General features: G+C 48.6%; 6 protein-coding genes across 7 annotated transcripts in view; 4 read left to right on the forward strand and 2 right to left on the reverse strand.

Moving 5' to 3' along the window:
- Nucleotides 1-11,671, forward strand: part of LOC1277792 (uncharacterized) — a 69,984-nt gene extending 58,313 nt beyond the window's left edge. The window contains exons 5-13 of one of the 2 annotated variants that reach the window (XM_061654242.1): nt 3,620-4,254; nt 6,344-7,152; nt 7,281-7,438; nt 7,631-7,752; nt 7,898-7,961; nt 8,321-8,500; nt 10,403-10,507; nt 10,624-10,734; nt 11,223-11,671. In XM_061654242.1, the coding sequence (XP_061510226.1) occupies nt 3,620-4,254; nt 6,344-7,152; nt 7,281-7,438; nt 7,631-7,752; nt 7,898-7,961; nt 8,321-8,500; nt 10,403-10,507; nt 10,624-10,734; nt 11,223-11,230 (2,192 nt within the window). In that variant the 3' untranslated portion in view covers nt 11,231-11,671. Of the gene's footprint in view, nt 1-3,619; nt 4,255-6,343; nt 7,153-7,280; nt 7,439-7,630; nt 7,753-7,897; nt 7,962-8,320; nt 8,501-10,402; nt 10,508-10,623 lie in introns of both variants that reach the window. The other variant, XM_061654241.1, reaches the window with a different exon arrangement.
- Nucleotides 4,981-5,641, reverse strand: LOC4577932 (uncharacterized). The gene is made up of 2 exons (XM_001237907.2): nt 5,524-5,641; nt 4,981-5,439 (listed from the first exon to the last, which is right to left on the reverse strand). The coding sequence occupies exons 1-2, from the start codon at nt 5,563-5,565 to the stop codon at nt 5,056-5,058; spliced, it is 426 nt and encodes a 141-aa protein (XP_001237908.2). The 5' UTR covers nt 5,566-5,641; the 3' UTR covers nt 4,981-5,055.
- A 1,943-nt stretch (nt 11,672-13,614) lies between the features above and the next one.
- On the reverse strand, nt 13,615-16,453 carry LOC1277791 (venom dipeptidyl peptidase 4). The gene is made up of 6 exons (XM_317288.6): nt 16,088-16,453; nt 15,931-16,008; nt 15,796-15,848; nt 14,144-15,720; nt 13,866-14,071; nt 13,615-13,767 (listed from the first exon to the last, which is right to left on the reverse strand). Exons 1-6 carry the CDS (start codon nt 16,349-16,351, stop codon nt 13,678-13,680), a joined length of 2,268 nt encoding a protein of 755 aa, XP_317288.5. The 5' UTR covers nt 16,352-16,453; the 3' UTR covers nt 13,615-13,677.
- An 848-nt stretch (nt 16,454-17,301) lies between these two features.
- LOC3291669 (uncharacterized) lies at nt 17,302-18,618 on the forward strand. The gene is made up of 3 exons (XM_555287.4): nt 17,302-17,457; nt 17,554-18,225; nt 18,291-18,618. The coding sequence occupies exons 1-3, from the start codon at nt 17,401-17,403 to the stop codon at nt 18,486-18,488; spliced, it is 927 nt and encodes a 308-aa protein (XP_555287.3). The 5' UTR covers nt 17,302-17,400; the 3' UTR covers nt 18,489-18,618.
- Nucleotides 18,619-20,424: 1,806 nt separating this feature from the next.
- Nucleotides 20,425-22,359, forward strand: LOC133392792 (uncharacterized). Its single transcript, XM_061654246.1, has 3 exons — nt 20,425-20,599; nt 20,697-21,992; nt 22,078-22,359. The coding sequence occupies exons 1-3, from the start codon at nt 20,543-20,545 to the stop codon at nt 22,270-22,272; spliced, it is 1,548 nt and encodes a 515-aa protein (XP_061510230.1). The 5' UTR covers nt 20,425-20,542; the 3' UTR covers nt 22,273-22,359.
- A 1,418-nt stretch (nt 22,360-23,777) lies between these two features.
- LOC3291671 (extracellular matrix-binding protein EbhA) lies at nt 23,778-25,721 on the forward strand. The gene is made up of 3 exons (XM_061662427.1): nt 23,778-23,789; nt 23,858-23,986; nt 24,070-25,721. Exons 1-3 carry the CDS (start codon nt 23,778-23,780, stop codon nt 25,609-25,611), a joined length of 1,683 nt encoding a protein of 560 aa, XP_061518411.1. The 3' UTR covers nt 25,612-25,721.
- Nucleotides 25,722-25,788: the final 67 nt, after the last annotated feature.

Here is a 25,788-nt window from a genome sequence, read left to right on the forward strand (position 1 = left end):
CGTGGACAAGCGATTGAAGGAAAGATCGAGCAGGGACAGATTCCGGCAGCAGGTCGCGTTTGATGAGAGCTGTAGCCGTTCGATGCGATTGTAGCTTAGCTCGATTACGTTCAGCTTCTCCATGTTTCGCAGCACTTCGAAGCTAAACACCGGTATGTGCATCTGCCATAGGCGAACCGTTTCCAGCGCTGTTAAGTTGTAAAGCGACGGAAGCAGCGAGGAAATCTCACTGTTAGTGACGGATAGATAGTATAGCTGTGTGTTGTGGAACACTTCCAGTCTATGGATTGACGTTTGCATTAACGAAAGGCAATGTAGCGTACAGTTGGGCGGTAGAAACAGTAGGTCCGTTCGACATCTTTCCAGGATAAGGTAGTTTACGATCGGCTGTAACGATGATATCGCTTCCGGCGGCACCCGTGAGTCTATCAGCTTAATCATGCCAGCATCTCCGAACGAATAGGTCGCCAGATCGTGCAGCTGCTGGCTGGTGGTGAGTTGCTCAATCGTGCAGGTATAATCGTAATCACAGGCGATCTTGATCGAACCACTGCTTTTGATGACGGTGCGAAGCAGCAGCAGAGCAAGTAGCAGTTTCATCGCTCCTCTGTACAGCGAAATTTAACCGATAACCGGTTTAGATAACCGTACCTGTATTGTAGGTGTGGCACAGGACTATAGAACCAGCTGATGGGAGCGACATTTGATGCCTAAACTATTCGAGTTCAGTTACAAAATTGTTACCATACCACGAAACACAGTTTAAAAATCAATCAGAGGCGCTATTGCAAAAGCCCCTACCTTTTGGTGGAATTTAATGTAGCTAAGATCACTCTTTAAAATGGGAACTTGAATGGGCTTTTTCTCGGAATGGTGACATACTTTTTGTAAAACGCATTACAATTGTGCATGGTAACAAAGCAATGCGAGGAAAAGAATCGCTGATTGTTTTATTTATGCAAAGCAAGTGCAAACAAACACAAGCTTTGATCAAAACTCATAGCTATGCTCATAGCTGTTTGTTTGCAGTTCTTTCCCCCACGAACCCAGTCATCTAAGCACAATACAGAATCAACAGATCGCTATTATCATTTTTTAATCGGAATGTTATGGCTTCATTAATTCAAATAATGGAATAAACTCATTCCTCTTCGCATACCGTTTTCCGGGGGCGATCAAAGCAATGCCTGAAGGTCGCTTATTTATTGAAGTGTTTATGTGATGATTGAAATAATAAACGGACGTGTTGTAAGTCTTCTCCGTAATCTGCTTAAGGTTGTAACGTGCAGAACACAAAGTCTACCGCCGATGGGGGATAAAAATCTTTAGATTACTCTAAGAAAAATCCTCTTCTCACTGTATAGTAAATAAAGGCAAGAGATGTTCCATTTTCCGTACCCAGAGCTACCTACAAATGCACACAAACAAACACACACACACATACACATTCATACACGTATACACTGGACTAGGTTAGGAGTGATACTAAAATCAGATTAGATTCGAGTCAGATAGTATATAACGCTTTCCAATCTTCTCGAGTGACACTTATCGTTCGGTTTTATGGAAGGAGCGTCTGGCCACACGATACTTCTACCACCAACCAGCATTAGCTCCAGTTTGCTCCAACGGAAAGAAAACCCCCAGCCAGGACCGATCCATCTCCGTGTTGATGTGTGTTTGTGTGTGAGAGAGAGAGAGTTTAATTTAATGTACTTGAAAGTATGCTTTATGAACGGCAATTGAATCGACTCTGAGGGACTGAGAGTGTTTTTTAGACTTAGAGAGTTTTTGTTGATAATAATGCACCATTAGAGGGCGAAGATAGCGGGTTTCCTTTTGGTACATTATTTTTTCCCAAGAAATTAACGAAGCAGTAAACAATGGATAGGAAACTTCATCTGAAAAGAACTCCAATTTCATGCTAGTAGTTTCATTGAAACATGCCACGAAGATAACTGATATGTATCTAACCTTACTAAAAGATATATCAAAGCTGTATTATGGATGTAATGATATCGTAAAAATAATTACCAATTCTCACCCAAGTGGGTCGGACGTCTTTCAGGAGCGTAATAACAAAAGCTACCCAGACATTGTTAGCCCACCATTTCTTCTCATCTTCCGACCCCTTCGTCAAACTTCAAGTGGGGGAATATCCTTAGACGACCACCAGGACCGGGAGGGGCTTGCAGAACAACAAAGACACAATAACAGCAAACACCGCACGAGCTCTTTTTGTCAGTTGAAGAAGCGAAGACCTTTCGAGATTTTCTTCATCATCTCAACGGCAGCGTGCCCTGATGGATGGTTGCTTTCAGCACACCATCTCTAGGGCAGTATGGCTAACAGATTCAAGGGCAAAAATCAATACACTTCTGTGGAAAGCATCCTCTTGTCGACAGGATGACGCTTGCTTTCGGTGCTAAACCAAGGCGTACAAAGCATCAACACACCAATTCTATTGTCTTGGTTACAGTTGCTGCAGTGTTAGGGCTCGGGTATGGATACTATGAGTGCATACGACGACTTGACCTTGACTCTCTTCCCAAGACTATCGCATAGCTGCTATTGGAGTGCCGTATGGAACAACGGAGATGTTTCTGTATTTTGAATTTCAATTAAATCAATTGACAAAAACACACCGTTTTGCACTTGCACAAACTTGCACAAAACTGTCATCGTGCATCTTGCGCCGTGTCTATCCCCTGACAGTTCATTAATATTTTATAGGCCTACTATGATTTACAATTCTAAAGGAACTGAACATACCCAGCACGGCTACTTTCTGGTTCCACATGTGCCTACCTTGTTGCTTACTTCAAAAAGTCATCGCAAATGAATGGCCCATTGTCCAGAGGTATTAGGAGTGGTGGAATGTACCACCACCACAAACCCAAACCACATCATCATCACCATCATCCTCATCGCCATCATGGTAGTTTTGGTACGGATGCACTGTTGTAACGGTAGCTAGAAATGAAGCCTTGATGGTCGGAAATGTAGCTAACATTACAACTACTGGTCTATTGTTTCTATTCGTTGCTCCAACACACCCCTTCTTCCTGCTCGGTATGTCTTTTGTGGTTTTTACAATCCCAATCCGAATGAAGGACGTGGCACAGGAGGAACATGATGACGTTTAACGAATCCTGGTGAGATGCCTGGGTATGTAAATCGGATGCTGATATCCGGCCAGTATGTGGGTAGCTGCTGTGTGTTTCATTACATCTTCTGCAGGAATAATTCATACAGTTGGAGTGACCTTTTGTGTATGGACTCGTCATAAGAAGAAGGGTTGAAAACTAAATCAACACGTATATTTGTCTTGCTCAGTGCCATTTACTTAATGCTTACTAAGCTGCAAAATGCAATATTTACACCCGAACTGTGTGTGTGTGTTTACACAGCACAGTACAATGGAATAGTTTCACCAATTTGCTCTCATTCTTTAATCAAACCCGGTCGGCCTTGCATCCATTCCGACAGTACCAGAACCGCTCCATTACAGCACCTCCCTTGCAGCGTAAATTGTGTTCACAAATTTGTCAAGTATTTAATTACACTGCACACAAAGTTCGCTCACCGTTTGCTATCCCCTCGTCTCGTTTCGTTTCAGACTTTCGCATCAGCAAGTACTGCGGTGAGCATCTGATCGTCGGCAACGAGGTCCACTGGGAGCCGCTGGACGGCGACACGGACGAGGACTCTGGAGGCGACGGAGGCACCATTGCCGAAACGTCGTACCACCCGGAGACGGCCTTCGGAGGTTCGGAACCACCAGCGGCCGGGGATGGTGGTGGTGGTATCGCTAATGGAGCCGCTAATGATGCGCCCGGCCCAGGCTCAGCAGAGCCGTCCTCCGAACGGAACGAGGGCGGGGAAGATTTGCGAGACGACGATGAATCTTTGGCGGTGCTCAGTGAGGGACGCGCTGGGTCCCCGTACCGTCGATTGGTCAGAGCCGGTGCCGCGGCAGGAGAACCGCGTGCTGAAGCGCTCCAGGCGGCCACGATACATTCGTTTCACAATTTGAAAATTCTTAAACCCGTCGACGACGAGGAGGCGGAGGAGGACCAGCAAGGTGGTGTGTACGAGCAGCGGCAGCAACAGCATCAAAAGCACCAGGACCAGCAGCAGCAGCAGCAGCAGCATCGGTACAACGACACTGAAATGGATCGCAATCAGCAGGAGACCGATGGGGCGACGGCAACCCGCAACCGGAACCGCCAGCGGCAGAAAGTTTTCTCCCAGGTAAGACTTCCTTCCCCCCTTCCGTTCGACCACGCAACGTAAAGTTGATCGTGTGCCCGAGACGAAAGGGGGTAATAATTGTAGAGAGAAAGAGCGACTGGAAGGCAGCTAAAAGGACAGCTCGTTTGGTCGGTTGAATTATAGATGCAATGCAATCTGAAGAGAGGATGACTGGGGTTTAGATTGTGGTTTCTCGGGGATGGGGGAAACGAAACAGCAAAACCTGAAACACAAGAGTGGCCCGTACGACCACAAAGCGCCTACAAGTATGCAAAACTTCTAACAAAGACTCGTTTTCAAGGTTGCGCTTTTGGAAATTGCTTTCAAAGAGCCAATTGGACGTACATTTCCAATTATTATTCGGAGTTACTTGGAATTACGTAGTAGAGGTACGATCCATTTCATCTTGTGGGTTTGCACGTGTTTAAACAATCAATTTGCAACAATTGTGTACACATTGCGAAAATGGATGTATGAATTCCAAGACATTGGTGTTCGTTTGCCGAATTCTTTCGCCGAACTCTTCTTACTATTCCATTGTGCACTGTGTAGCGATCACCCTAGATCCCCTGGAAGATCTTCAACTACACGCCGACACTGTATCACTGTGGTGGAACAGTCTGTTGACACAGGTTGTTCCACATGCTTTGTTTGCAGCATCGGTTGATGCTATGTACTACACGCACCGTTGTTCCAAAGAATGTGTACCAATATATGCCCGCGACATAGTCTTTTTACACAACTGCACTAAACTTAATCTAGTGCATTTATTATAATTTTTACACATAGTCATCTGTGATCTTACAGCGAGAAAACTACTCCACCCAGACTCAGGAATGCATTCTCGACCGCCTTAAACGTGCTCACTAGATTCGGGGCAGAGCGCTCATCCATGGCTGATTCCCACTTAGTGAGAGCGTCCTTAAAGTTGGTTATCACTCTGTTCACCCTTTCCCGCGTGACCAGCGGCAGCGTGGAGGTGCTCGACGTGCCAAACACTGGCAGCAGTTGGTACAGATCTTCCGACGTGGTGTAGAGAGTGTTTAGCGCCGTCTGATCTTCGGTGTCCTTGGCGAAGGCATTGTTGGCGACGGAAAGGTCTCGCACCAGCATCAGCAGCTTACCGACCGTCATCTGCATCTGTACGACAGCGGCCGGTTTGGAGGACTGTGCCGTGCTGGCAGTCTAGATGGGATGGGAAGAATAATCGATTACAACAGTCACTGTGTTGCTGCTATAAAGGTTTTTTCAACGGTATCTGCAGCTTACCACCAGCATGAACACGGACAGGGCAAGCAGCAGGAACTTCATCACGGAGACACACGCGGCACAAAACTGTGGAGTTGGATGATCGTTCGACAAAGCACGGCACTGGGTTCATCAGAATGGCCTAGAGGCCGTTTTATTCAGCCATTCCGCACCCCGGGTTCTGTTCGATCATGGCATTGCGCACAGCACTGGTTGTAAAATACAGATGGTTTTTGTTTGCACTTGAGAATTGTGTGAGATATTGTACATGAGAGGGGGGTTTGTTGGAACTGTGCCTGAAGAGTAGAGGGGTGGTGATGTCTTTTTTTGGGTTTATTTGGAGATGTTTTTTTTTTAATTATTGGGCGGTCCCGATCAATCACACGCACGAGATTTTAATTTTGTTGCAAAATGTTCTTTTGTTTCTAGTTACTTAGTATAAAAGGTGAAACCCATTCGTCGTTGAAAAACACACTTTACACACAGCTAAAGTTGTTCAGTTAAGTCCTAAAACTCCCAAGCAAATGGTCTGAAAACACGCAACAATTCCATCGGGAATGGTTGGCTATTTTAATTTTCTCCATCACTCTTAACCTTTCGTTTGTGTGCAAAAAAAGCACTCGGAATTGTGGCCATCCAACGGAAAAAAGCACTGGCACGCACGCACTGGATGGGTGACAGATAAAACAAATGTCGCTCTATAAATAAAAGAAATAGAAGGCATTCCATCGCATCGCATCGTCCGGCTTGGTGCGGGCTCCGAAGGGTCATGGCCATTCATTTCCTGCAAAGCCTTCCCGATGCTAATGTGCACTCTGTTTCCCTTTCCCTGTCGTTTAAGGACTTTCGAGTGCTGAAAATTCTACCCTCCAATCTGGACGTGGTGGAGGACATCAAGCAGATTGGCAACGAGTACTACTTCAAGAAGGACGTCGAGGTCGTGGTGGACGATAGCGAGAACGAAATCGTCGATAGCGAAGGCGGCAGAAGAAAGGCCGAGCCGAACCAGCCGACAGTGAATTCTGCCGCCACCGCAACGACCGAACTGACGGAGACGCTAGACATCGTGGTGCTGCCCGCCCCGACGAAGGACATCGAAATTTATGAGAACGAGCTGCTGGAGCCCGGCAACGAGGGCTTGCCGAGCGCACGGCCGGAAGATGATATCAGCGTAATTGGTTTGATAACGCCAACGCGACCAGCGGTCACTACTTCATCCATGACAGCTGCATCCGGCGGCAGCAGCAGCACCACCACACCGTCACCAGCGACCGTACCACCGGTAAGCGTCGAAACTACGCTCGGACATTGGGACGTCGATCGGTTGGATTTGCCGGAATCGGCGGAAGAAAACCGGACCAACTTGGCTGCTGGAGTGGACGAAAGCACTCCACCATCATCGCCACCGTTCAGCTTCAACAATCGCACGTTCCAGACGATACAGGAAACGGTGCGGCAAGAGTTTGGTGAGAGTCAGGGCCCGTTCCCGCCGCTCGGTGGTAACTATGACGAAGAGGAGGAGGAGGAGGAGGACGATTTCGATGACGACGATGAGGCTGATGAGGGGCGATATCGGGGAAGGGGCGGTACCAGGACCTATGATGCGGATGGACGACGGCGGCTCGACAAGTCACACAAAAAGTACATGAGGTAAGTGGCAAAGTTCGATCGATACTCGAACAAAAGTGGCCCACAATCGGGTGTGGCGGGTCGTTCGAAACTTTGGGCGAGGAGACGCTTTTTATCATCCAGCCCATTGTGTTCGGCTCTTTTTGCAGCGTGCAGCGGACATTGCTGAAGCATCCACTGCGCCAGGGTTTCCTGATGACGCCGAGCTATCCGAAGTACTACATCGGGGACAGTACCTGCCGGTGGACGCTCTACGCTGGAGTGCATCAAAGGATTAAGCTGACCGTGCTGGACCTAGCACTACGCTGTAAGTTAAGATAAATCAATCGGGCAACAAAGAGAGGCAAAAAAGAGATCCGGAAAGGCAATATTGGCTCGATAAGCTGCTCTCTCCTCCTCTCTCGGTGTCGTGTGTAGGCTATAGAAGCTTTTAATGCAACGAATTACTTTTTTTTCTTCTCTTCCCTTTGCTCCACATCCGAACGGACGGTACGGGCAGACGACGAAGAGTGTCGAGATTATCTGCAAGTAGTCGATCTCAACACGAACCAGACGCTCTTTCACAGCTGCACCGAGAGCAGCCGTCCGATCGAGATCGTCAGCATACAGGAACGCCTAGAGGTGGGTACACGAATGGACCGAAAGTATGATTAATTATGTTACAGGCGCGGTGGCAGCCAGCCCCCGCTCGGTAGTGTTGTTTGCTGCAAGGCACTAAATTATCCTTTTCTTTGTTCGCTTTTGGTTCTGCTTTTGCGCTGCGAAGGTTTCTGTGCGAACGACAACCAAAGTGATCTATCCCAAGCGGGGTGTCCTGATACATTACACAGGTGAGTAACGGCAGAAGGAGGGAAAGTGTGGAATTATTTATCCATTTTTTATCATAAAACATTAGAAAATTGTTACATTAGAAGTTAACTTGTTCAAAGAGAATGATTTTAGTTCAAAACTTCGCCGTTAATTTGAATTTCACATTTCAACCGCGCCGTTTGAAATGTTTCATCCCACGTTTCCACGTGAAATGTTTCGTTCAGTTTTAATTTCGTTGCAATGTTGACGCTTTCGTTAAGTCCAATCTGACGTATATCGCAGCCGTCGGGGGTTGTTTACGTTAGTTTTGGTGTGCGCTCTTGCAACGCGCGTGTAAACCGTCGTCTTGTAAAACCTTGTTTTGTCTCTCTATTACCAGCGCTGGGCTGCGAACTACCATCACCCACGCCCGGGCATATGCGGCTGGTGCGAAGAACCGAACATCGCGTCAAGTACGTCTGTGATCCGTTGCACGTCTTTCCCGACAGTGGCGAAACCGTCCGCGAGCTGATCTGCACAGCGAAGCACACCTGGCACCGACCCCTTCCGGCCTGCATAGGTAAGTTGCAACAGTTATACGGGAACTGCATACACGGTAGCAGCTGGTGTCTTCCTTTGTGTGTGCGTGTTGGCGTGTGCATTGGAAAAGGGAGTTCATAGAAAGGTCAATGGATGCACATTCTTTACGTTTCCATGACGCGTTTGTTGTTTGTTGCGTATGTGTCTGTGGTGTGACAAAGGACTGTGTGTAATAATTTAATGCAGTATACAAAGTTAAAAAGGAAATTACTCTATACAGAAGAAGGACAGACAGACTACACGTGGCGAAAGGTAGTCATGCATGACAGTGCCGTCCAATCAAAGGCCAATGCACTTTTAAAATTGCTTAAAATCATTCACTAAAAAAACAACAACTGTTAATCCCACTTCTAATGTTTCGTCTTTCTTTTAGGAAGGTCTAAACTTTATTCGCTTCCACTTTCTTCCAAATGCAACTGCGTTTCAGTTATGTGGCCCCCTTCGCCACGACACGAAGTATTTGGTGCGTGAAGGGTATATTTGGTTGCGTGGTGCTCCAGTTAAAATTAGAATTACCCGAAAATGGAGCAAGGGAAAGGGCCCATTAGTCACGTATCCCATATGCTTTTGGATCAAACGTCCTACACACGTGCTTGAAATGTGTTTGGAATTCAAAGAAACAGAGCGATTTAAAAAAGGCAAAATATTTCACTATTTTATTCATTTAGTCTTTCAAAACTGATTCGCTTTTTAGATAAAACTCTGATTGTGGTAAATGATCATGTAAGGTTTAGTATTTTTTCTCTGAGACGAAAGGCTACATTCATATTACAACGTGGTTCTGTTATGTCGCAATGTCCATGTGGATAAATATAACCCGCCGTCGTCCCTGATTGACACGTTCGAGCGACGCAAACACCACACAAAAACGGTCGTTAAATGTTTAGTAAATAGCAGCGTTTGAAAATTTTAACACAATCGTTTACATCACAATCGACCAGACCGGTGAGCAACAGTCGCTACCGGCGGCCACGTGCGAAAAATCGAACACGCCAAGACGTCAACCGTTTGCCCCCTGCCTACCGCTCTAGGCGCGAGGCGACTCTTCACCAATTGAAGGCATGCGAGATGTATCGTCATTCACACCAATCGGCTAGGGTCGTGTACCGACTCCTTGGGCATCTAGGGGAAAGGTGGGGCGTGAGTGGGGCCGAAGGTCTAATTTAGACCCCCATAAGGGAACGAAATTCATTCCACTAAGCTGGTATTGGTGATAGGCTTACTTTATGGCGATTGTACCGATTCCGTATGGAAGAGTGGGATGAATCGTTCAATCATGTGAATTCCAGCACGCGCTGCACTTGAACTATGACGGCAACATAATCAACTTCCCTATCAACAAATCCAATGCGCTCACGCACACATCATCCCTCCTCTCCCAGTACGTAGCGAGCCATCTTGGCTAAATGATAATATATTTCTTTGTCGAGAAGCATTATCTCTTGCCGCTGGCTGCTAGCTACCATGTCAGGCATTGCGCCAAGCAATAGGCTGGCCATTCGTTATCATTGTCCGATTGACCGTGGGGTTGATTGCATGAAGTGTCCGAAAGCAAGGCACAGACGACACACTTCAGTTTGTAATACGTCCCACATGGTACAGTTCCCATGCCCGGAGCAGCATAGCGTTTGATCCGTCCCACCCATTATAGTGCACTGCAGCTATAGTCCGCGTTCGGGTGAGAGAGTTTATAAAGATCAAACAAAACCAAACAACCGGCACGCCGAACGCAACGCACCGTACGGAATGTCGCCCCACCCCGATACAAATCGTTATTTATTTTGACTACCGTGTTGCGTGTTACTCAAGACAACACCCGCCGCGTCATAGTGCATCCCTCCCTTACTGAATGATCTTTGCTTATTTTGGTGTTTATTTTTAGAAAAAAGAGCTACCGAAGGCAGCGGTCTAGTGTCACATTACGAGCAGAAGCGCAGATACGGCGATAGTGACAACATGTCGGATAAGCAGGCGGACACTGTTTACGGTAGGTGTTTTACTCATCTTTCTGCCTCCCCAGCCCCAGTTGCCATGGAAATGCAGGCTCACTACGAAACTTCATTTTCACGCACCACTCACTCTCTCACTCTCTCTCTTCCGCAGATATTCTCATTCCCTCGCTCATCATCGCGGGCCTATTTGTTGTTAATGGCATCGTGTTTGCGGTCATCATGCGGTACCGCAACAAGAGAAAACAGCGCCTTGATCTAGAGAGTAAGGAACTGGCCGAACTGTAAGAGTGTGTGTGTGTGTTTGAGTGTGTATCGTGCTCCAAACATCCCAAAGACCCTTCCACACCACACCCAGCATCATCTCTTCGCCAACAAACCGGGGGGGACTGTTGTGGCCAAAACGGAAGCATGCATGGCCTGATGATACACTACACCTACACTTGGTTGGTGCGTTATTTTGCATGATAAGTGCTTGTTGAAGCGAGTGGGAATGCCACGGCCTACCACAGGCACACATTGCTCATCATGTTTCCGCCGCTTTCCACAATCATTCGCCAAGATCGCGAGCTCGCGCGCGCCATACATATATCATCGCCCCTTCTTTTGCTCGGTTAGAACATTTGTTTTCTCTGTGACACGTCATTATGTTATGTTTCAGTTTTAAGCGTGTTATAAAAGTGCGTGTTTCGAATTAAGAGGAAATTGTAAATTCGTTTATTTAACTTTTTTCGGGGTGTGGTTGTCCACCAGCTGAGTGACACCGAAACCACCATCGTCCGCACAACACCGCCACAGCGCCTCCAAAGCTAGATGGTGAAACACTAGGAATGGTGTGTAGAGTACGCGCGTGCTGAACGACGACACCCGAAGAGAAAAGCCCGTTAGGATTCAAACATTCAAAAATAGGATAACGTCCGGAAGTGATGTTTTTAGGCTAAATTTGTGTGTGCTGGCGGAGTACAGTGCACATCTGGGACGTCATTCATTCTCATTCATTCATTGATTCGCTCATCAACACGAGAGACTAAGAAGATGATTGTTTCTTTTTGGTGGAAAATAACGAACAAATAGAAGCAGATTGCTAATAGCGCCATTACCTTGATATATGTGGGCCAGCCACGTTTAACAATTGTGCACCGAAAACAAAACGAAAGTGAATAAATCTTTTACTGCACGCTTTTACAAGCTTTTTTCCGAGACCGTTTATACTAAAGTATTTAGTGTGGATGGAACGCTTGGCTGATGATGGAGGCCGAGTAGAAGGGCGGCAGGGGTTTACACATTGGGGAACGGCTTAGGTTGTGGCAGTAAGAGAAGCGTAGAGAGAGAGAGAGGTCGCACAACCTGCACTGTTGTACAGTTGAAAGTGGATTGATGAGAGCGAAACAGAATTATTGATTGTGCACAGCAGCAGCAACGAACAAAACAAAGTGGAATGAATGGTGGACATTGAACAAAAAAGATACTCCGATGCAAGACTGTAAAGTAGCTGAGACGAGAGAAGGAGAGAACATTTAGGGTTTGCTGTAGAGTAGCAGGTGCAAAAAGGAATTATAAACAGTAGATGTCGCTTTTTTGCTGACATGGCACAGGATTCATTAGGGCTTAAACTTGGTCACTTGTGAAGCAAAACAAAAAAAAACATGGCAAGATTATAGTTCAAGCAGGTTGATGTGTGGTTCCGGAGAAGAAGAAAATCACCAAAAAAATCAATTAACCGTAAGCTACGTTTCATCCAGAAGCCACCAAAAGCCATCCCCGTTAGTAGATTGTACAGTTAAAGTACACACACACACAACTTGAAAACCACCGCTACCGTAAATGGCACCCGGCGGCGGGCGCAGATTGCAAAAGCAAAAGCAAAAAAAGGATGCACCACCTTGCGGCAACAAACAATTGCTATGCCAAAGATTAGAATTAACAAAACACGCCCCACACACACAAATAGACACACAGATAGAGCGGAGAAGAAGAGGGGAAAATAGCAGCTTAATGTGAAGAACAAATGACAAAAGATTGATGTTTGCTCCCCACAAAGCAGAGCCATATTAATTTGAGCTTCTTCTCGCCAACCGAACCTGCAATAGAGTATGTAAAAAAAACAACGGTGGACCAAACTCCTGCCCATGCCCCGCCACTAAAGAAAACCCCCACAATAGCTGGTCTTTTACTTTAGCTTCCTTTTGCCGCTTCTGTTCCTGCTCTGATGGAAGACATGGTTCGCACTGATTCGTTGGCCAAACAAAATAAAAACAGAAATACAGAGAAACAATTGCAAATGCATATCATATGAATTCTGCTGCTTGTAATGCAACAAAACAAACACGCGATGTGATAGGAGACGGACGCGGACACACCCGGGTACACCCGTGACGTGTTAGCGTAGCAAAGAAATGAAAAAAACAAAAATAAATACACACATATTTTGCTATACTGCATTTATCTTTCCTTCCTTCCCGCGCGCGCCGGGACGCTAAACGCGCCCCCGGTTAAATCCCCGGTTGAAATATATTATAAATATAAGGCTAGCGCGTACCCCAGAGGCAAATGATGCAAACCTCCTACACAAACCACACACACAGGCAGACACAAAGATACGCTCTTTAATGCAAAAAACCACATGTCCCCCCCTTGATCGACTTAATAATCAATTTTGAAATTTCGCTTCTTAAGCACCTGAGACAGAGAGAACGGAAATGAAAGTTATGACACAAAGTCCTCCACCCTCACAAATACACAGAGAAAGTACATACAAACAAAAAAAGTTCCCACTGACACACTGAATCAATTAACAGTACAGGATAGTTATAAAGAACAGGGGAGAAGAGAAGCGACAAGAAAACACTGAAAAAGACCGTTATAAACAAAAATCAATCCACTTCCGGCAGGGTTGCTGCAGTGGGTGGGTGGCGGCCAACCCCGGTTGACTATGTGAAAGCCATACCGTAAGGAGTGGAATGGAAGGAAGCTGAGAAGATGGCAAGAAAAATGCTAAATAAAGTAAAACTATTAAACGAAATTTGAATTCTACAGCTTTTTTCTGCAAAACATTCGAAACAGATCCGAAGTACTTACAAGTGCACACCTTGATGTAGATATCTTGAGTTTTCGGATACAAAAACACACGAACGTGACAACGCTCTACTTCTAGAGACTAGTTTCCATTTAACGTGAAGCGGAAGCGGTCTTACAAAACGTTCGAATTCTACGCAAAGCATCGATCCCAGAACCGGTCCATCGTGTGGTACAGATGGCGCTGAACACCCGACAGCGAGTGAGCCTCATCCGGATAGCTCTGCAGAAAGAAAGAATAAAGCAAAATAGAGATACCCCATTGTGAGTGAGGGAGAGTGAAGCAACGCCACAAAGACGCCAAAGTTGTTGTTTTTTTACCATCTGCTCAAAGTCGATGTCGTGGTCGAGCAGCGCACGGACAAACACCATCGATTGTTGATAGTGCACGTTATCGTCCGCCGTGCCGTGAATCAATAGGAAGAGATGATTTTTCAACTCATCCGTGAAGCTGCTGATATCGCTACGATCGTACCCGGCACCATTGTCTGTCGGGCGGCCCATGTAGCGCTCGGTGTAGATGGAATCTGTGGGCGAAGAGCGGCTTCTGATTAGAAAAAAACGCATTCATCAAACATCAATCCCCCCTCCATTCATACCGTAAAACATCCACGAAGTGACCGGCGCAACGGAGATACCGCACCGGTACACCTGCTCGTGATCCTTCTCCAGAGTCATGGCGGTCGCATAGCCGCCGTAACTCGAGCCCCAGATACCCGTGCGCTCGGGGTCGATAAATGCGTACCGCTCCTGCAGATACCGTGCCACCGCAATCTGATCCTCCATCTCGTACGTTCCGAGCCGGTTGTTGATGGAGAACAGGAACTCATAGCCCTGGTTGCCCGTACCCCGGCCATCGATCTGCGCGTAGATGACGCCCTTCGTCGTCGCCATATAGTTCGCAAAGCCCACACTGAAGCTATCGGTCACACGCACCGAGTCCGGACCGGCATACACATTCACCACCATCGGGTACTTGCGGGTGGTGGCCGTACCAGCCGCCGCCTCCTCAAAATCAATCTCGGGCGGCAGGAAAAGCCTTACCGATGCCTCAAACTGCCCATCATCACCGACGGGAACGCGCAGAAAGCGTACCGCAACCTTCTTGTACTGCTTCAGCTGCTCGCGCCGCTCCACGTTCCATTCCCAGTCCAGTACGAGCTGACGGTCGGCCGTGCGATAGATCTGCGTGTAGGAAGGTGTCGGCCCGGAGCAGGTCGCCGCCATGTAGGAGAGGTCCGCGCTGAACGAAACGCTTGCAAAGTTGCAACGAACCGAAGAACCCTCCAGCTCGTCCGTTAGGCCGCACGTTAGACACTCTGCGTTGCGGTACACATGGCGGTGGTGTGGTTGAGCGGCCGGTACAGCAGTGTAGTACAGGGACTGTGTCGTCTCGTCGTACCCGTTGATGGAGGACACAGTAAACTCGGTCGGAGTGCGCGGAATCGGTGCTGTCGATCCATCGCCGGTAAGTTCCATCACAGCACGCCAACCGTTGTTTTCTCCCATCAGGAAGCACCGATCGGGGCCGTAGCAGCGTGGCGTGTACAGATCGTACCATCCGTTCGGACGGTCAAACCTAACCGCCTCGGCGCAGGTTCCACTGACGGCTGCACACTTCTGGAACGTGGCCACATTCTGCCGCCGGTTGGTCCAGATGACACCGAGCACATCTTCGCCGGCCCAGTTAACCGTACCGAGCACGTGATCCTCCCCAACGGTCGCAATGGGGGCTGGTAGTTCTACCCAGGTAGGGTCACTCGCGGACAGATCTGTCACCTGCAGATGTACGGTCGGGTTGGTGGTGTTCACCTTCGGATAGCGAATGCGCAACTCCTCCGGATACTGCTTGTCCGTATCGTCCGGCGAGCCGTACAGATGGTAGGTGAACTCTTTTACCTCCCGATCATCGAAGCTGGCCATGGCGAGGCGGCGCCCGTTCGGCGAAAACCACAGCGTGGCATCCGTGCCGAACACTTCCTCCTCGTACACCCAGTCGGGGATGCCATTGTAAATCACGCCCGGCACGCCGTTGGTAGTGAGGGAACGTTCCACGGGGTCAAGCAGCGAGGCACGGTAGTACAGGTTGTTATCCTTGACGTAGGCGAGACTCTGCCCGGTCGGGGAGAGGATGCAGATGGACACCTCCTCCTGGTTGGCAATGTGGTACACCGTGCTGGAGAGGTGGGCAACATCAATCAAACGCTTAAGTGGAGTGTTGCTACGATTGACGACAATGTTATCTACTTACTCGCTCAAGGTGTCGTAGATTGCGTACTTCGATAGAGATGAATGTCTAAACACCTGCGGACGAGAGGTAAGATTGATAAGAGATGAGTTTGCATATTAAATTGGGATCCTGTTTTCTCTCTCGCTCTCTTCTTACCGTTCGAACATCGTACCGGACAAGGGCCTTGGTGAAGTCGGGCTTAATCAGCTGAATCGAAGCTCCCCGGAACTGGCTCTGTAAGCAAGGGAACCAAGCTGTTTGATGAGAGAACTTCACAACCTTTTCACACTCCACAAGCCTAGCGCCAACCTACCAAAGCGTCAGTCGTCACCACCACCACACTGTCCCCGGTGTTAACGTTCAGCTTCACGTAATCTCCACCCTGGCGGTACAGCAACTCCTCCCCGGACAGCCACGTCCCGTTGAAGCCTCGCAATCCGAACTGGTTCGGGATGATTTCATCGAACGTGAAATCTTTCAGCTCCCCGGACGCCTGCTTTGCTTCGAACGGTGCCGCGAAAGAATGGCCCACAAGCAGCAGGCCAGCTGCAAGCAGTACTGCCGTGTACTGCATCATGTGACGCACAACGCCTCGACTACTTCTCAAGATCACTCTTACTTTCTTCCGCGAAAACCACAACCGATCCGGTCGGTGGTCAGCTAATTAAATGAAGCCTTCGCTCTGTCTCTTCCCGTAAGGTCTCCGCCGACACAGCAAATTGCTGATAGTGTAATCTTTTACTATCATGTTCGATAGACTGGCGGGCAGGTCGTATGGCCATATCTCGGTTAATTCAAAGACCGTATAGATAATGGTGGGTTGCTTCGGACGAGCGATGCCAAAGCGCTGGTAAGGAATTAGGGTTATTGACAAGCGAAAGAGCCTGTTGAACAGAAGGGGCCGGATTAGTGGTGATGAAGGCGATAAAAGGTCGATGAAAGGATGGGTTCTTGAATTCAATTCCCTAGGGATAGGGAACTACTGCCATACAGACACATCTTCAGTTTTACTACTGAAGTATGTAAGTTTGAGTGGTTCACTTGTGATTTTCAACAATTGCAGGTGGAATTCTACCCACGAAAGGAGGTTGCTTCAATGAATCAACGAACATCACTAACCACGGTCAACTGTCACCGTGCAGCTAGGCTAGTGTGGCGTTGTCTTAGCAACGGTTTTGCTGCTTGACGCTCTCTGGTGGCGATTTGGTAAACTATGCATCGTTCTCGCTCGATCGGATCTCTTCTGCATATCACAGCATTTGTACGAGTGAATTCCAAAATCCAGATGAAAATCAACCACTTCTCAGCCGAATCAATGGCTGATAGTAGAAAAGAGACACATCTATCGCATCTTTCGAGCTCTTCCAGCATGCGGGAATATCTTCAGATCGCTCCAAATCAAACAAAGACGGTGAAGAAGATACAGCTTGTTTGAACAATCAATGTTCTCATGTGGATGTCTGTGCGTTTCGTGCTCTTGTCTTTCTTTTTGGGAAAGTTGTATCAACTGTTTTGCTAGCCAGATTTTCTACTACCCTTGCCGACAGACTGTTGGATGGATTTAGTCGCCTATCATCATTTCGACCGAGAGGAGATATTACGCACGGCACACTGTAGTTCCTAATCATGACGCGCCGTTCTCTGCTCTGGTTTGCCCTATCGTTGGCAGTGCTTGCCATCAACGTGAGTGAACAGTGATGGTGTCGAGGCTGCCAGATTAGTGCATCTTGTTTGATCTCTCTCTCTATCGTGATCTCTCCTTTTCAAATTCACTTCCAGCTGCACCATGCATCCGCCCAGCTGGACAACGCGATCGTCAGCAAGCGCAGCTCGATTAACTCCACGCTCGTCTCCTTCTCCAACAACATCGTGAACAAGGTGAACGATTACTCGAACAAGTTCGTCAGCCTGCGCAACGATATGTCGTTCCATCTGAAGAGTTCCTCGGAAACGATCACCCAGTTCCTGACGAGCGAAAGCATCAGCCAGAATGCACTGCTCGCGCTGGACGTGCTGCAGAAGTCGAGTTCAACGCTGCAGTCGAGCTCGTCGGCATCGATCACGGTGTCCGCCAGCTTCTCGTCCGTTGGGACGTGTATGAACACCAAAATGCAAGCGTCCGTCAGTGCGACGTTCAGCGCATTCAGCACGGCACAGTCACAGTACTTTAGCATCATCACCAGCTCGTCCTCACCGTTCCTGTCCACCTGCCGTTCGCGGTTCTCCAACACGGCCCAGGACTCGGTCAACCAGGCGGGCGATCGTTTCCAGGACTGTCTGAACGACGAAAACAACGAGCAGGGCCGCGTGTCCTGGATCATCAACAACTTCGTGACGCTCATTAAGCAAAACTATCAGGCTCTGGGCAACCATGTGCGCTCCTGCGCAAGCCTCGGCTCACCCTCATCCCGGGAGGAAGTGCAGGCTGAAATCAATGCCTGTTACAAGGGGGTACGTGTGTGGTTGGGCGATTGAAAGGGCGGACTTGTCCAATGACAACGGTATATTCATTCCAGATCTCGATCTACGTGGGCCCGATTTACGAGGCGACGATCGCACAGCAGTTCACGCTGATCAACACGATGATGCAGCTGGAGGTGGTGGCATCGAACAATCGGGTCAAGACCTGCATCAACCAGGTCGCCAAAACGTACACGGCAATGGCGGAGGGAATTGTGCCATCGCTTAACACGTGTCTATCTACTGGCCAGTAATGGAGAGGGGCAGCCACAACCAATAGCAGCAGTAGCAGCAGCAGCGTTTGCAACGGAAGCAGCTGAATATATATGTTTCTTCTTTGTTGTTTTATATGTCGATAAGAAATAGGAAAAAGAGTCAAAAATATTCAAAGGATGTTCAGTGTACAAAAAAGAAAGAAATCACTTACATGATGGATGTCGGTGCCTTCATATATCTTTTGCAAAGGAATGGAATTAACGTTGAATATTACAGTAATTGCGGAATTATATAAATCTCCTTCTTATTTGTCATAACGATGTCGGTTGCTCGAGCCCTGCCTAAAGATTCCAATAGAGTTGTTTTGTTTGCTAATAAGAATCGTTCCTTAGACTTGCTTGGTTTGCTAATAAGAATCGGTCCATATAAGATATGAATCCAATCAAGTAGCCTGTTGTTAGGTTGCAGTTTTGACATCTGTACAACGGCGCCCAGCCAACCAAAAATAGATCGTATGAGGCTAGAGCCATTAGAAAGAGCCGCCAACAGCAAACAGCCTGGTTAGCAACTGACCAGGTGCATCTCAAGGTATCTTCAATAGTACAAAAAAAAGTTAAAATAAGGTCAATCACAAAGTTGCGTTGTCCTTTCCAACGTCCTATCCTTCACGATTAGAGGGAGCTCTTTTTTTATTATTTTTGCCTGCGTCATACATTTTGCAACATATTGCTACCAGTTTGTTCAAGTGGTACTGCAATCGGGTTGTTTACCTACCACCAGCAGGACCTTGGATGTGTTATTGCAATCCACATTGCCCGGGCGTTATTCAAGCTTCAAGAGAAAAAGCTGAAATGTTGAATCCTCTAACACAAAGACAATCTGAAAAATTGAGCATTTTGTTCGTCTGCTGCCTTGTCCCATTAAATGGGCATCGACATCAAGATCAATCGATTTAGCCCTGGAATGATCGGTTTTTTTTTGCAAAAAATCATTTGATTTAATTTTAACGACTCTAGTGACTAGTGTTTCATGTATCTGAACCTCACCAGAGAGTTTTATCTTCAAGGGTGTTCTGTTTTACCGAAATAACAGCACTCAGGATGGATGCAATTGTTCAAACTATTCAAAGAATTGAGCCACAACAGACAAATGAATGTCGGGGACTCATTCTTCCTAGTATTGCTTGATATTGGCAAATATTGGAGCAAGCGTATTCTCACAAAACGACCAGAGAACTTCATAGTTGCTGGTGAATAAACAAACATCACCACTTCGCAGATTTGAAGTTCCTCAGGGATAGCGTTTTAGTTGGAATAGCATGGAAGGAGGGAATATATCCCATAGTAGTATATGGTCTTATCATCGGTAAATATTGGCCCAGCTGTACGATGATGCTAACCGCCAGCATACACCTTCAATCCGCATTAGATTCATCGGAAGATTAGTGATGGTAAATGTTTTCCGAGCAATTACTAACGCAACTAACGTCCAACTTGGATAAACAGATTCAGACGAGAGTTTAGCTGAGCTGATTTCAAACTGTCCGACTTTTGCAAAACTCGCATCAAACATTTTGCTAAAAAATCATTTTGAACTATTATTACATATCATATTTTAAGCATGTCTGTTGCCATAAACATTTAGCTCAAATTTTTGCCTCTTTTATTTCTATCACGTCCAAAATGTGTTCCCATCCAAGCATCTTTTCAGGTTGTACAAATATTTAAACGTCTGGCTAGGTGAAGACTGAACTGAAACCCCGAACCCGAAGCCGAGAGACGTGCAGTAGGTAGCCGTGATTGCGCAGGCAGTCTGTGCCACTGTTGCAGTGCCCTGGAAAAGGATACGTTGCTGAAGGGCGCGTGGAGGGGAAGGGAATTGGGAAGAGAGAGAGGGGGAGAAAAAAGATGGAAAAGATGGTGCTTTGGCCAGATTCGGTAAACATGCTGCCGTCCAAAAAACTAGAACAGATCCACCCTGCCAGACACGGCCGGAGTACGCGAGAAGTGGTCGAACCGAACGCACGCTGTTCGTAAACTTCGTCTTTGATATACTAATAAGTTTACCGTATCGTAGTTAGCCTTGCATCACCATGGGAGTGTGGAGCGCTTGTACTGTGCTGCTGATACCGCTGCTCTGTGGCTTGAGCGTACGTGAGAGCCGTGACTGTCCTGTTCTGTTCTAGTAAGCGCACGCAGTTGGTGATCTTTCGTTTCTTCTTCGCCCCTTTGGCCTTCTTCTTCTAGCATGGTTCGCCAGATCTGGGACTGGACATTTCGATCGACTTTGTTACGAGCAATAACCCCAACATCCAATCGGCCGCCGGTATGGTATCGTTCACTACGTCCGATTTGCAGGGCGCGATCGGTGGCTACCAGCTTGCCAAGCTGAACGGCGCCACCAACCTGATCGTGTCGGGCGAAGCGCTGATTTCCCTCGTCGGTAACATCACCGTCAACGTGAACGATGTGCTGCGCAATATCTCGTTCGTGTCGAGCAACAAGCAGACGGCCCCGTCCTGTATGTTTGGCAGCATGAACGCCACCATGGATCGGGCATTCGCTTCGCTCGATCAGGCGAGCACGCTGATCAAGAGCATCCAGACGTCTACGTCTTCCCAGAACACTGGCGCTCTCACGTCCTGGGTGATGATGATCCAGACGGCGATGACGGACATCTCCACCTATCTGGACCAGCTGTACAAGGGTGTGGCGGCGGTGCTTGCCTCTGGCCAGCCGCTAACGCAGTCCACCATTCAGGCAAACATCAACCAGGCCGTGCTGTTCAACCTGGCCGGTGCCATTTCGGTAGTGACGACCGCGGAGAAGGGTCTTACCACGACCGTGCGCGCGATTCGCTCCTCGTTCGAGCAGTCGGGCAACATTCTGAACTCTTACAGCAACGATCTGAACAATGCGTTGAACTCGGTCAACAATACACAGAGGGATTACTACAACCAGGTGGTGGGCCGCATTTCCTCCTACCAGGGCAAGATCTCGTGGGAGTTCGGCTGGGGTGTGACCGATATCAAGAACACACTGTCGCGCGTGAACAGCTTCGTCTTCGATCAGGATACGAGCAAAGCGGCCCAGCAGCTGAACATCTCGATCGGTGTCACCAACACCGCGATCCAGTCCAACTCAGTCATCATCCAGAGCAGCATGCAGAGCCAGATGACGCAGATCTTTACCGGCGCGGAATCGTTCATTCAGACCAACGTAAAGGCGCTGGTGCCGGTGTTTGATAAGTCCCTGTTCGGTCTGGCCGCCACCATGTCGGGGGGTGGCGCGTTCGCTAGCAACTGCAACTTCAAGTACGGTGGCGCCATCACGAACCTCGAGAACAACATGCGGGACGGACTGCAGAAGTGCTTCAACGACTATGCCAACACGGGCTACACGGACTCGTTCGTCAGCGAGTACAACATGGTGATCCGCGAGCAGACGCGTACCATCGCAAACCGCATCAACTTCTGCCTTAATCTGGGCTCCAACACCTCGCCCAAGGTGATCAAGCTTGGCATTGCGGCGTGTCTTTCTGAGGTGAGTTAGTGTACCTAGTAGAAGTGCAATTTCGTTTCCGATTGTTTCAAACGTTTTTCTTCTGCTTCTTCTTCTCCGCCCCTAGACGGTCGCGCTGAGCGATGCCCTGATGAAGGATGTAAGCATCCAGTCGAAGCTGGTCGTGGCAATGATCAATCTCGAGAGTTTGGCAACGGTGCAGCGTGTGGAGAGCTGTGCGGCCATCCTGAACCACGGACTGGTGGCCAAGGCGGCCAAGCTGGATCAGCTGTTGGCTACCTGCCAAACGACCAACCAGTAGTGTAGTAGTAGAGGAATAAAAGAATGAGGCGTAATAGCTGTATGTGTGCGAGTATACTCGACGAACTAATAAATAATACCAAACCGATGGGTTGATGGATATTAGTATTCATTGGTTATACATTCGATATACCTGATAGTGGCGAAAATATCCCAAATTGAGAGAACTTCGGGATCTTTAATGAAGATTTGTGTGATGAATCTTCTGTACGAGTCTGGAGAATTGAGGAGCAAATGGAATCAATTTCAAGTCTCTTGAACTTTGTGATTCTTTAATCCAAAGATCAATCTATCAATATTAATAAATTATGATATTCAGCATTCTCCAACGATAAATGATTCTTGTTGAATCCTTATCAATTTCGCATCTGTTTCATCTTAAATAATTGCAATTTACACAAACAAAAACCATAAAATGCTGCATTCTAATTACAGAGGCCTTAGAGATCACTTTTCTTATTCGAAAATTTCAAGATTCATGATCTTCCTGAGAGAAAAATTAAATAAAATAATCTTACAACTGTCACAAACAATCGACAAACATCTGCGATCTGTTCCCGTTTCTCAATCTCATCTTCTTTGGCGCAACAACCGTGGTTGGTCAAGGCCTGCTTGTACCTCTAAGAGAGCTTGACACTACTCTTCTTCTTCTTCTTCTTCTTTTTTCTCAACAACCGTTGTCGGGGTCAAGGCCTGCTTGTACCACTTGTAGGGTTGGCGGCTTTCAGTGACTTTTGGATCACCCCCATATAGCAGGATAGCCAGTCATGTCCTACACACACGTATGGCGGCACAGTCTATTTGGGGCTTGAACCCATGACGAGTGTGTTGTTAAGTCGTACGAGTTTACGACTGTACTACGAGACCGGTTCGAGCTTGACGACTATTAGTGACTTGATAATTACCCATAGCAAGAGGCACGATCCCATACGTGGCTTGAACCCATGACGGACATATTGTTACCCGTGCAGGTTGATGACTGTACCAGGGGATCGGGTAATTTCCAAAATATTTCGCACTATTTTACCGAGGAATGAAGGTCAGGTTATTGTACTTACTCTACAAAACGCGTCCCGCCCTTTTGTGTGTTGTTATCAAACGTATCTTACTACGCTTGCTACGATGCTACTACGCTTCCAGAACCATCATCACTATAATCAATGGTTAACATTGAGGAACATTCAAATTCAATTTCCCGCGCAGGCTTGCAGGTGTATGCCAAGATCGAGAACCTACACACCCTTCTTATCAATCAACAACAACACATGGTTTGCTCCACACAGGTATGGTATGAAAAATAAGGGCACGGCGAAGGAGGGGGGGGGGGGAGGGCACAACCTGGGATGGACAAACATTGCTAGTTTTCACGCAGGCGATCTTGCACGGTGATCATAACAGTTCTCGATGCTTCTTTGCGGAGACGTTTGCACGTGCCAGACAAATGGGGCCAACACGGGATCGGTCTGTGTTTTCTGAACGTTTTTCGCGCATTCTACCACCGACACAATGGCTGGGATTGTCCTGCTTTCAGGAGTCTTCCGAAACGGGCACACAGCCGGTATAAAAGTACCTGCCCGACCGGGTAGTGTGATACAGTTTTCAAAGTAGTGCTCTCGTTGGCTCATCCAGCCCACCACACTCCCGAACAAAACACCTCAATCGCGATGCTGTGGAAGAAGGCCTTCCTGCTTTGCGCTTTGCTGGTCTCCGCCCAGGTAAGTGAAGCTTGTGGAGGATACAGACACGAAACCGGTAACTAACGATTTGTTCGGAATTCCTGCTTTTCCCGCTGTCCTAGGCGGCACCGCAACTCAGTCTTCTTGGAACGGTGACAAACGGCTTTCTGGGACTGCTAAACAATGTCGCTACCTCATTGATCTCCGGCACCTCGGGCACCCTGAGCGGTAGCCTTAACCTCGGCAACATCGGTGTCGCCGGCAGTGGGACGATCAGCACGAACCTGCCGATACTGAACCTCGTGAACAATGTGGTCTCCTCGACGCTGAACGCGCTGAACACGGCCGTCACCAACATCGGTACGGCGGCGGGCACGCTGCTGACCAACACGCTGTCCACGATCACGAACACGCTGAACAGCCTGCTCGGCGGTGTCACCACCAACCTGAACACCATCGGTTCCGGACTGTCGGGTGCACCGACCGCAGCCAACGGTCAGATCGTCACCAACGCGCTGAACAACGTGGCCACCGCCGTCAATTCGGCCGTCAGTGCCGCCTCGTCCGTGTTCGGCAACTCGACCGTTGCTGCCGCGCTGGGCAACCTGACGAACACGCTCAACGCCGATCTGGCCACCGCCATCCAGGCGATCAACAATGCCACCGCTAACCCCGGCACGGCCACCACCCTGCTCGGTGCGCTCGGCCCGAACGGTATCAGCTCGATCGCGACCTTCCTCGGCGATGCGGCCAACGTGCTGTACACTACCGCCAACATCCCGCTGCAGCTGTCCGCGGCCGCACAGGTCAGTGGAGCGCTTGCTGCGAACGCAGCCGTCCCGTACACCCCAGCCGGCATTGCCGCCGTCAACGCGACCGTTAACGCCGCCCTGAACAACGCCAACAACGTGCTGAACTCGGCGGTCGGTTCGTTCAACAACATCATCGCGAACGTTGCCCCGGCGACCAATGCCGCCCTGACGCAGGGCATCACCAACATCAACAACGCGCTGACCTCGCTCAACAGCGTGCTGAACCTGTTCGCCGGCCAGACGAAGGCAAGCGTGACGGCCGCCGCCAACACGGCCATCAGCAACCTGACCAGCCTGGTGTCGACGCTCCAGTCGAGCCTGGCCGTCCTGAACACGGTGACGCTGAATGCCGTCGCCTCGGCGAACGCCTCCATCTCGGGCAACGCGTCCGCCGTGATCGGACCGATCGTGGCCAACCTGGCCAGCACGAACGCGACCATTGTGAACTGCTCCCGGACCTACCTGCCGCTGGCCGTACGCACGGACGTCTTCTACACGACCGCCCTCGGTGGCTGCGTAGTGGACGCGACCAACGTGGTGAACATCCTGGTCGGCAACACGATCGCGGTCGTCAACTCGGCCGTCACCCGTGTCCGCACCTCGACGGCCAGCGTCAGCGTGTGCATTGCGTCGCTCTTCCCGTCCACGCTCTGCCAGACCGCGACCGTGCCGAACGCACCGGCCTACATTACGAACGTGGCGCTCGATGTGGCCAACATCAAGACGGGTGAGGTGGTGGATGTGGCCAACACGGCCAACGATGTGGCGACCTGCACGAGCAGCACCGCCAACGCGGCTGCCGCTGATTTCGCTGCCATCGCGGCCGCGTACAACCAGTGCATCGGTGCCTAAGGATGGCGGAGCACTCTTTTGCTTCCTTCCTGCGCCGGGTAGATTTTGTTTTTAATACGAGCAACACAGGTATTCTAATAAAGATCGAACTTACTATTATTATCACTGTATCACTGCAAACTGATGTTGACGTTGAGTTGCTTCACTGACATTTGGCGGGCCAAGGTGTATATACAC

The sequence above is a fragment of the Anopheles gambiae genome, chromosome 3 (assembly GCF_943734735.2).
Source record: "Anopheles gambiae chromosome 3, idAnoGambNW_F1_1, whole genome shotgun sequence".
Taxonomy (NCBI): domain Eukaryota; kingdom Metazoa; phylum Arthropoda; class Insecta; order Diptera; family Culicidae; genus Anopheles; species Anopheles gambiae.